Source organism: Oryzias melastigma, unplaced genomic scaffold, assembly GCF_002922805.2.
Source record: "Oryzias melastigma strain HK-1 unplaced genomic scaffold, ASM292280v2 sc00656, whole genome shotgun sequence".
Taxonomy (NCBI): domain Eukaryota; kingdom Metazoa; phylum Chordata; class Actinopteri; order Beloniformes; family Adrianichthyidae; genus Oryzias; species Oryzias melastigma.
In genome coordinates this window covers 19,642-31,566 of record NW_023417244.1, presented here as the reverse complement: position 1 = coordinate 31,566, position 11,925 = coordinate 19,642, and the positions used below count along the sequence as shown (strand labels likewise).

Here is an 11,925-nt window from a genome sequence, read left to right as displayed (position 1 = left end):
CATTGATGCTCATTCACCACCTCTGGTCAGAGTCCCTCAGTATCTCTGTGGACTTCCTGTGCAGGAATGACTTTAGCTGGACTTCAGCGGTTCTTCCTCTCAAACTGCTGTTCAACAGACAGGAGGAGCTGCTGGTTTCCCTCCTAACATTACTATCAACACGGGAGTGCCGGCCGGTTTCATAACATACATATTTTGTCCCAAAAAGCATAAAAAGAAGGTGATTCATTATGACAGACTTTATTCTGGTGCTTTTGTGAGTTTACTGTCTTGTAAATTTTTTTTAACAAAACGAGAGGGGACATGGATTCTGTCGTCTGCTGCTGATCCAGCCAGAATCTGTGCCTCCCAATAATTTGCAATAAAAAAGAACAAATATTTAATAATTGTGAATTGTTAAATGCTTCCATAACTAAATCACTATAATAAATCACGTTTTATAATGGTCAGAAATCACATTTATCCCACCAAAATGATACTAAAATAACTATAAATAATCTGTGTTAGAGCAGGTTCTAAAGAAAATATGTGCGAGTGTTGATTGAACAGCGTTTAGATGAGGCTCCACATTTTCTTTGCAGTCGCGACAAACCCAAATCATCAAATATCTTCAAAAATATTCATCATAAGTGCTCTAGTGCTTTGTGGCATTGAGACAAGTATTCATGAAGTATTTACATATTTTATCTTTACAAAACTTACCTTAGATTGGAACATTTGTCAGCAAAAGTGAGGCTTCAGCTCAACTTGGTCTTCGTAAAGAATAGATGGTGGATGGAGCTCCGCCTATTACCCGTCCTACGTGAAACTAATGCTTGAAAAAGGTTCCTAACTCTCCTATTGATGTTAAGGACCAGGAGTGGAGGAATATAGATGACATTTTGGGTGGATTTTGAGCTAAACCAGTTTTAGGGGAGAACGCATCTGTGAGCATCAAGTGGTGTTTCTCATTATTGACTCAAAAATTTGGGGTGGCAAGAGCTCTTTGATTGGGGGGCTGTAGCTCCGCCCCTGATTTATACTCTTTCTTTATGTCTTTCTATGGAGCCCCTAAAGTATCAATAGTTCTGGTTTCTTGTGTACATGAGAAACTAACAGGTCATTTGAGAGATGAGACTTTTTCAGAATCAGTTTCCTGACTTACAGATTTACGCAATTTATGTTGCAGTGTGGAAACAAAAGATGAAAAACATGACAGATGTTCTGTTTCTGGATAGCAATGATATCTGGTCTTAATGATGAAGAGTCAAAGAGACATTGAATTTTCTTATATTGTTTTTAATTTTACATATCATAACCAACAATCTGTTGTTCCTTTGATATTTATTTTATTATAGAAATATTGAACCCACATAAAGTCTTCTTAAAATTTGGTTTATAAACAGACATCCATGCAGACTTTAACACCTTAAAGAAAACAGTTTTAACTTTTAATTTAAATCACAGACTTAGCCACTTCTTGAAACAAAAGATTAAACATAATTTGATCATAAAATCAGTAAATATTCATCTGCATCTCATCCCTGATCAAACAATTACACACTTTTGATTTTTGACTCACTGTTATTAACTGCAAAACACAAGACAGGGATTACAATTTTCACAATTCAAAACATTTTATATTATACTATTTACAGCAAAAGAAAACTAAATTTAATACATTACTACTTAGCAGAAAAAAAGCAGCTGGGTGGCTCAAAAGCAGCTGGGTGGCTCAGTGGGCTAGGTGAAGGGCTGGCATGCAGGAGCCCTGGGTTCGATTCCCAGGGTTGTCTACTAATCCCACCCAGATTGGGTCCTTAGGCAAGACCCTTGACCCTGCTGCCTAACTGGGTCCCTGTGCCCCTCAAGTACAGGGTTGTGTCAGGAAGGGCATCCGGCAAAAAAACTGCCAAATCACTGATGCGAAACAGAGGAAGCTGTTACGCTGTGGCGACCCCGAAAGGGATAAGCTGAAAGTGAACTACTACTACTACTTAGCAGAAAAACAAACAACAAAGATAATCAGCAAACTATTTTACTTGAAGATTTCATGAAGCTTTGAGGACGTCTTCTTGAAGCTCATGTACTCGTGTTCAGTTGTGTTGTTAAGAAATCATTTTTATTCTTTTTTTACATTTAGTAGAATTTTTTTATGTTATGTTTTTTCTTTTTGTTTTCTTTAAAGGTAAGTTTATTACAAAACTGCATTTTTTATATTTTTTCACATTTTAATCACACAATAAACCCTGTGTTTTGACTGTTGTCTTGATTAATAAACAAAAACTATTTTTTTAAAAAGATTAGATGTTACATTCTTATTTACTCTTTATTATTAGTTACACAATAATTTCCAGATTTTTGGTTTTCTACACTGCAGATATATTTATTCATTGACACTCACAGATCAGTGACTGATTTTTACTTTAATCCAACAACCTGATCTTTCCTCCAAACTTAATATTGAATCCAGCATACAGAGGCTGAGTGAATGTGGTCTGGACTTTGTGTATGAGAGTCATGGAGTCAGAAACGCTGTAGAAAGACAAAGTTCCTGCTCTGTGATTTAAATAAACTCCAACTCTGGAGGATCGACGAGCTGAAATAGAAACACGGCTCTTGTTGTGGTAAAATTCATATCCAGTGAGTGAACACCTCAATGCCCAGGATTTATCATTACATCCAAACCCACATTCATCACGGGTTCCTGTACGACTGATATCTTTGTATGCAACTGACACATCAACCCTCCCACTCCACTCCACCTCCCAGTAACAACATCCAGTCAGACCTTCTGCACTCAGAACCTGAGACCTTTCAACAAACCTGTCTGGATGATTTGAATATTTCTGCTCTACAAGTGTCCATGTTGCTGTTCTGTTCTGTTCACTCAGAGATAGACGTGTGTTTGCTGTGTTTGGATCCAGTGTGATCTGATGATAGTACTTCATGAAGTCCTCTCTGGATCTGAAGTCTTCAAACAGAATAACATCCAGTGTGTGTGAAATCTTTGTGGTCTGGTCTCTGAGAGTCTCCTCCAGCTTCTCTGTGTCCTCAGACACAGCTTTGAGAGCATCATCAAAGCAGTGCTGAGCTTGTTGAAAGCTGGCTAAGTCTGTACAGACACTCAGATCTGACAGGGAGGAGTAGTTGTTGAGAAAATGGAGATGATCTTCTGTAGGTGAGAGCTGGTCCAGCTCAGCCTTTGTTTTCCTCAGTTTGGTGATCTCCTGCTGCATCTTCTCCTGGAGTTCTTCCACTTTCCTCACTTCCTCCATCTGATAGGATTTGACCTTCTGCTCCACTTCTGAGCATTTTTGCTCCAAGAGACGGATCAAACCTTTGAAGACGTTCTGACTTTCTTTGATGCTTTTCTCAGCAGACAGATTGATGGTCTCCACCGTCTGCTGAAGCTCTTCTAAATCTTCTTCTAACTTGAGGATTCTCTCTTGGACTTTTTGTCGATCCAGTCCCAGCTTTGTCTGTCTTTCAGCCCTTTCTGCTGCAGCAGACACCATGTCATGACCTTTGTGTTCATCCATGGAGCAGAGAATACAAATACACTTCTGATCAGTGCGGCAGAAGATCTCAATCACTTCATCATGACAAGGACAGATGTTCTCCTGAAGCTTTAGAGTGGCTTTGACCAGCTTGTGCTTCTTTAACCCAGCAACCCTAAAATGGGGCTGGAGGTGCTGCTCACAGTAAGAAGCCAAACAGGTCAGACAAGACATGGCAGCTTTCAGCTTCTTTCCTTCACAGAAATCACAGTCGACATGTTCTGGTCCAGTTAGAGAACGCTCAGATGAAGACGGTTGAAGCTCTGCTTTTCTTGCGTCCTCCACCAACTCTGCTAAAATAGTGTTTCTTACCAGGACAGGCCTTGAAGTGAAGCTTTGTCTGCACTGAGGACAGCTGAGAGCTTTTTGTTCCTCTCCCCAGAAGTTCTGGATACATTCCAGACAGTAACTGTGTCCACAAGGAATAGTGACCGGATCCTTCTGCAGATCCAAACAGATCGAACAGATCAGCTTCTCTTTATCCACATTAACTTGCTGCGCCATTTCTGTGTCCTTTAGGGAATGTTTAATCTCTCTTTCTGTTTCAAGATAAAGACTTATTCCTCCTTCACTGTTCTGCATGAATTCAGTTTTACATGAATCATTAACAGATCAGTGACGGGAAAGGGAGCAGGAACAACATATTGGACTATGAACAGGAAGCAGAGGTCCAGTCACACCCAGTAACAGAAATGCTGTTATTGTGAACTTCAAACTGTTTAATACTTTTATACTATTTATGTGTGAAATGTGCTACAGAAGAGGAGAATGAACTTTGAATGTTAGTCGGTGCAGTTTGGAGTCCAAAAAAAAGCGTTTGTACTCTTTTTGGGTTTTTTTTTTAATAAAAAAACTCATAAGAAGAAATTTTATGACTAAAATGAGAGGCTTCAATGTATTAACAGTAGAAAATCTGTCTTTACTGCATAGAAAAATTGGTGGAAAAAACTTTATCCAGTTGATGCTACTTAAATCTAATGTAAATCATTTCAGCAGATTCAATGTTAGTTTTAGGGTAACCAAACCCTAAATCATTTTTTGGCTGTTGACATCTATAAATGACTGCAAACCTTCAGCTGCGCCGATGTTCTATATATCCTTCCTACCTGTGATTCTGTCCTACCTACAGTTATTGTGCATGCGCAAATCGAAAATACGTCATCTTTTTCAGTCTTAGCGGACCGCCCATAAATCTGTGCTACCCCTAAATCTTGTGATCACAATACGCTCCCTCGCTGTAAAGCTGTTCGTCTGATGCCCCATGAGGTCGCGCTGCTTTTCCGTAATTCTGTCCTACTCCGCCCATAATTCTCTCCTACCCTGCTGTGTTTACGACCAAACATCAAAACTGTATATCAGTTCATTTACAGTAGTTAGGATTATCTAATGATTAGGTAGGACATTTGGATAGTTATCAGTTTGCGCCACGGGTAGGAAAATCTCACGAGGTAGGACAGATCTTTAGAACACCTGTAGTCCTTCTGTCAGGCTTTGCAAAAGCAGCATCTTACATATTTCTATATATTACTGGATTGGCCCTTGTCTATTCGCTGCTATAGACAGAGACGTGCGCGTGGGCACCATTGCTATGCGGCGAGTCACATCAACAGAATGCCGCTGCTTCATGCATGCATAGCTATACAAAAATCAGGCTAACTCCCTCATTTTTTAAACCGATTTTCACAAAACATGTCTCCAATTAAAGCTTAGAACATGACTGATGTCGTGGTATATTTAAACTTTTACTATCTCTAAAATAGTGCAAGAACTGTGCCTTCTAGTGTTACAGGTCACACGCTGCTGTCAAATGAACAGATTTTGCCTTTGTGCCAGAATCTATAGAACTGAGCTTGTAAATGCTGATTACTCAAGCCCAGAAAGGAGAGGATGGATGAAGTTCAATGGCATGACTGATAAACTTGACAAAGTGAAGTAACAAAGCCCATTTCCTGTTAAAAACACCTCAAGGAGCTGTACAAATAACAAATAAATAATAACACTTTCTAAAACACATGTAACCGGGTGGTAACAAGTGTATTTTAGTTACTGGACTTGTTGTGTATGTTCCACTTTTGGACAGCAGAGGGCATAGTTTTACTATTCAGATAGCGCCAATTTCACGTCTTGTGCATAGAGGATTATGGAAAAATCCCGGAAGACAGGAGAAAAAGGGGGTAGACTGCACGTTGCATCGGTGAGAATTTCTTGTGTTCTGTATCTGGAATTATCTTAGCCAGATGATATTTTTGTGTTTTGAACAGTGGTTAAAAGTGTGTTTTACAGACACCAAGAAAGCCTTATGTTTTGTTCTGTTTTGATAGGTGTCTTGAATGGTGAAATTTGAGAACGTTGTTTCTGTTGGCTTCAGGGACATGTGTCCATTTGGTGCCACTGTCGTATTCTTCTTGTTAACTTTTTAAGTTTGATTGTTCATTTAGTTTTTTCTTCTAAAAACTGCCAAACAGGGAAAATAAAGGATCCCACAAGAAATTATTTGAAGCACGTGTGTCATCAAATCCGGCTTCATATTTTGGTACCAGGAGTGTGGTTTCCCTTTAACTTTTGGCTTGCAACAAATAGAATACGGCAGTGGTGAAGACGGATCCGGCTGAATATCCTGGGAGGATCGACGCCAGTGGCACAGGACGAGAGAGACTCCAAAGTGTGCGGAGAGGCAGACAGACCAGAGTCAAGGAAATCTCCAGTGCTTGCTGAATGAACACTGACCAAGAGGCCTTTTGAAGAGTGATCCTGAAGTACATTTTTTTCTCATCAGAACTGAAGTCAAGGTAGCTAAGGTTTACTAAAATGTCTGTGCCAGCTGAAGACATGCCAGCAGATGATGGACAAATAGTAGAAAATGACCATGACAGTGAATCAGAAGAAGAGGAAACTGATGTGCATCAACAAATTAGTGAGTTAGCTCAAAAGCAACAGGAGGTTCTTGCAGCACTGTCATCATTGAGCAGTGCATCTACTAGATCTTATGTCTATGTTCCTAGAGAACGCCACATACCACCTTTTAGTGGTGACATTGATAAAGATGGAAGGTCGGTGGATGAATTCTTTGAAGAGGTAGAACGTGTTGTCTCCGCTAGGAACCAATCCCCCCTTGAACAGTTTGATTTTGTGATGTCTCTGTTGAGAGGTTCGGCACTAGAAGAGGTCCGGTTACGCAAAAATGACAGGACAGACCAGATAAGTGATTTGTTTTGCTATCTCCAGGAGGCTTTTGGAGATAAGCGCAGTGCCTCTCAGTTGCTGCAGAATTTTTACAGTTATAAGCAGAGTGAAGGTCAGAGCATACTTGATTTTTCCCATGGTTTATCACAAACGCTAAACTTAGCGACAAGACATTATCCAGGCACAGTTGCTAAAGAAGGTATAGCATTAAGGGATCAGTTTGTTGAGGGTGTGAGAGACACTTCTTTAAGGCGGGAACTTCGAAAGTATGTTAGAATGCACCCTAAATCAACTTTGATTGACGTGCGTGATGAGGCTTACCTGTGGGCATCAGAAGAGTCCCCAGTAAGTACAAAAAATGTCAAAAGCAAGGCTAGAGCTTACAGCTTTATGTCGACTGATGCTCAGTGCGCTGCAATGTCTGTCAACAATGACCAGATAGATCAGAGAAATGTCATGCAATTTCCCCCAGAGCAGGGTCGAGTCAACACTATGTATCAAGTGAGTGAGAAAAATGTGGGTCTTGATGATGTTGTAAAACTGCTTGCAGAGCAAGGAAAAGTTATAACAGAATTAACCCAAGCAGTGAAAGATTTGACTACTCAGAACAAAAGCAACGTAGGTGTTAGGCAACCAGTTACACCCAAATTCACAGCAGATGGCAAACCGATTTGTTTCAAGTGTCAGATAGAGGGTCATGTTGCAAAGCAATGTCCACAGAAACGAAATCAACGAGCAGAAGGCTTTTTCAGACCCACACAGCAGGGAAACGAGAACCCCTGGTCGCATTGAGTCGAGCAACGCAGGGGGAGATGACAGACTCATCGAAAGTTGAACCTTCACGACAGCAGCTGATTGAACGAGCAGTAGGCAAGTGCCCAGTAGTTGATCTTAAGCTAAACAATGTTCCTGCTCGATGTTTACTAGACACAGGCAGCCAAGTTAGTACAGTCACAGATGAGTTTTTCAGACAACATTTGCAGGGGAATGATGGTGCAATGGTAGCTACTTCAGCTTGGCTCAAGATAACTGCTGCAAATGGTCTTGAAATTCTATACCAGGGCTATGTTGAGCTGGAGGTTGAGACAATGGATCTAAAAATTTCAAAATGTGGTTTTCTAGTTTTGAAAGATTCAAAAGTTCAAACTTTGCCTGAACATTGCATTATTGGCATGAATGTCATCAGTAGGTGCCAGCAGTTAATGACTACAAAAGATGACACAGGACTGGAAAGTTTTGTTGACTCCGGCTGGAGAGCTGCTTTCCAACGAGTGATGCAAGCTGTTCCAAGGGACAGAAAGGTGATAGCCAGAGTTGCTGGAAAAGACAAAGTACGTGTTCCAGCTTCTTCTTTTGCTACAGTTCTGGTAAAAAGTTGCATAGCTGAAGAAGGAAAAGACGTGTTACTGGTTGTTGAGCCTCTGAATACACAGCTTCCTACTGGTGTAGCTCTCATACCAACCCTTGTTCACAGCAAAAATCGTCTCCTACCTGTCCAAATTGTCAACTTCTCCTCCGAAGATGTGTGGCTCTGCCCCAGAACTAAGCTTGGTGTGGTGTGTAGTGTTGACAACATTGAAAGTGACAAGACTTGTGAAGTGAGGTTTCATCGCATTTCAGCTGATGTTGAGGAAGTATCAGTTGAGGCAAATGACGAGCAGCTTGGCAGTAAAGTACAGTCAGTCCTAGAAAAACTGGACATAGGGGGTACAGAAGATGAACGAGCCCTTCTTTATGCGCTACTGGCAAAATATGTTGACATTTTTACAGATGATGATGACAACTTAGGATTCACGGACAAAGTGAAACATGAGATCAAGTTGGTGGATGACATTCCAGTCACACAGCCCTATAGGCGTATTCCACCTAACCAATACAAGGACGTTCAGGAACACATATCCAAGCTGCTAAAAAAAGGCATAATCCAGAAGAGTGAGAGCTCATATGCATCTCCCGTGGTTGTGGTTCGCAAGAGTGATGGCAGTATACGTCTGTGCGTGGACTACCGCAAACTCAACCTAAAAACAAAGAAAGATGCATTTCCGCTGCCTCGAATAGATGAGAGTTTTGATGCTTTAAAAGGGGCCAGATACTTCTCCACGATTGACCTTGCAAGCGGTTATCACCAGGTTGTGATGGAGGAGAGTGATAGAAACAAAACTGCTTTCACAACTCCATTTGGGCTTTTTGAATATCTTCGGATGCCGATGGGTGTGTGCAATGGACCTGCAACTTTCCAGCAACTAATGCAGGCAACTATGAATGATTTGATTTTTGACATCATGCTAGTATATCTTGATGATATTTTGGTGTACTCCGCCACATTCGAGTCCCATTTAGAACGTTTGGAAACGGTCTTCAAGCGTCTAAAGCACACTGGCCTGAAAGTGAAGTTGGAAAAATGTCATTTTCTACAGACAGAGGTGAAGTTTCTGGGCCACCAGATCTCTGCAGATGGAATTGGAACAGACCCCTCAAAGGTGGCAGCTGTAAAGGACTGGCCCATACCTTCTACCATGAAGGAGTTGCAATCATTTTTGGGCCTCTGCAGTTATTATAGGAGATATGTCGAAGGATTCTCCAAGATTGCAGCTCCCTTGCATGATGTGATAAACCACTGTAAAAACACAAGCGTTTCAGATAAAGCAAAACGAGATATAACTGCATTGTGGACTCAAGACTGTCAAAAATCATTTGAGCAGTTAAAGGAAATGTTGACAACGGCTCCTGTCTTAGGATACGCAGATTTCACTAGCCCCTTTGTTTTGGAAACTGATGCAAGCAGCCATGGTCTCGGAGCTATTTTGACCCAGCAGCAGGGTGAAAAGAAAAGAGTGATCGCTTATGCAAGCCGACGACTCAGACATGCCGAAAAGAATGACAAAAACTATAGCAGCATGAAGCTAGAAATGTTGGCTCTCAAGTGGGCTATTGTTGAGAAGTTTCGGGGTTATCTACTTGGTTCAAAATTTACTGTCATCACTGACAATAACCCCTTGTGCCACATCAAAAGTGCAAAGTTGGGAGCCATTGAGCAAAGGTGGGTGGCGCAGTTGGCTGCATTTGATTTTGATGTAAAATATCGCCCAGGGAGGTGTAATGCTGCAGCAGATGCTCTGTCACGGCACCCGTTAGCAGGGGAGTCACAACCAAATGTGGACGATGAGCAGTTTGATGACTGCATTGCCATCTGTAATCTGATCTGCAAAGGAACATCACTTGAACCTGATATGGCTTCCACAGAACTAAACCACTGCCAGGTTAATCAAATCAGAGCCTCAGAAACAGGAAATCAGTTCAATATTCAAGAGGCTACGCCAACTTTGCCAGGCTATACCAAAGAAGAACTCAGAAAATTTCAGTCCCAAGATGAAGAAATTTGTGTTTTTTTATCCTTTTGGACTCAAAAACGCAGGCCAAGTTTTCAAGAAAGGAAGAATCTTTCCAAGGGCATCAAACTACTGTTAAAGCAGTGGAAACATGTCAAAGAGAGAGATGGATTACTGTACCGGGTGGTTGAGGACGTCCACTTTGGAACCTGTTTTCAGTTGCTTGTCCCCCACTGTTTGCAGAGGAAGATCATGGAGAGTGTACATGATTCCATGGGGCATCAAGGGATTGAACGGACCCTGCATTTGCTGAGACAAAGAGTATTTTGGGTTGGCATGTACAAGGATGCTGAAAAGTGGGTTAAACACTGTCAGAGGTGTATTTTAGCCAAAATGCCACACCCCAAAATTCACCCACCAATGAAACATTTTCTTGCATCCAGACCGCTAGAAGTGGTAGCAGTTGATTTCACAATCCTGGAACCAGCCACAGATGGCAGAGAAAATGTTTTCGTTATCACAGATGTGTTCACCAAGTTTACTCAGGCTTTCCCTACTCGAGACCAAAAAGCAGAGACACAGCTAAAGTGCTTCTGAGAGAATGGTTTATGAAGTACGGGGTTCCTGAGAGGCTACATTCAGACCAGGGTCGCAATTTCGAGTCAGAGGTAATTGCTGAACTCTGTAAAATGTATGGTGTCAAGAAAACACGGACCACACCCCACCATCCAACTGGGAATGCTCAGTGTGAGCGATTCAACCGCACTCTACATGAGTTGTTGCGCACCCTGCCAGCTGACAAGAAAAGACGCTGGCCTGAGCACCTACCTGAACTCCACATGCAACTACTGGTTACTCTCCATATTTCTTATTGTATGGGGTTGAACCACATCTTCCCATTGACACACTTTTAGCAACTGATCAAACCAGGGACTCAAAGCTTGATTGGCTTGTGGTCCATCAAGAAAGGCTACATGATGCACATGAAAGAGCTAAGAGACATGCAGAGAGAAAAGCATCAGAGCGCCTTACTTTTCAGAATCAAAAAGTGTACTGCCCAACAATAGAAGTAGGTCAGCATGTGTATCTTAGACACAGACCCTCAGGCCGCAACAAGATTCAAGATGCTTGGAATCCCACCATATACCAAGTTATGGATGTAGTTGGAACCACTTACTCAGTACAGCCAGTGGAAGGTGGACCTGTCAAGAGGGTGAACAGAGTTGACATCAGGCTATGTGCTAACGTACTACCACAGGTACCCAAAAACAGGAGTAAGTGGCCAATGGAACCTAAGGTACTCATGGAAGCAGGGGCAGTGAGACAGGAATTGGACTATGAACCAGAAGGATTAATTCTTGAGGATATTTCCCTGGCTGCAAGTCCAAGTGTGAACGCTGAAAGTCCAGTTGTTGAAAGTCGCAGTTGTGAAACGGCACCTGATGGACAAGTATCCCAAGCCAACTGTGAGGCTGAACAAGAACTACCAATCACTCAAGTGACAAAAGGACCAGCAGAAAATGAACTAACTCAACAGACTGATAATGTTCAGGATACTTCCCTAAACTTAGGCGACCGTGCTCAAGAAAGAAGGCAACCACCAGTTCCTCCTCCTCGTCGGAGTAAGAGGGCTAATGCCGGTACTCACAAAAATCCATACCATGAGCCTAAATCAGTTCTAGACTCAATGTCATAGACCCCTTCAGTGATATCACAAATTGTCACCAGTCTGGGAGCTGTGTTTTTCAGAGAGGCCCCTAATGAGATTAAAAATAATTAATTAAATAATTAATCTGTCACCGAGGACGTTGACAATTAAGCAGGGGAGAATGTAACCGGGTGGTAACAAGTGTATTTTAGTTACTGGACTTGTT

The 11,925-nt window shown here is 41.7% G+C and overlaps 1 protein-coding gene across 1 annotated transcript; it reads right to left on the bottom strand.

Annotated features, from left to right (window-relative positions):
• Nucleotides 1-1,930: 1,930 nt before the first annotated feature.
• On the bottom strand, nucleotides 1,931-4,110 carry LOC112138854 (tripartite motif-containing protein 16-like). Its single transcript, XM_024261515.2, has one exon. It carries the CDS (start codon nucleotides 4,041-4,043, stop codon nucleotides 2,406-2,408), a length of 1,638 nt encoding a protein of 545 aa, XP_024117283.1. The 5' UTR covers nucleotides 4,044-4,110; the 3' UTR covers nucleotides 1,931-2,405.
• Nucleotides 4,111-11,925: the final 7,815 nt, after the last annotated feature.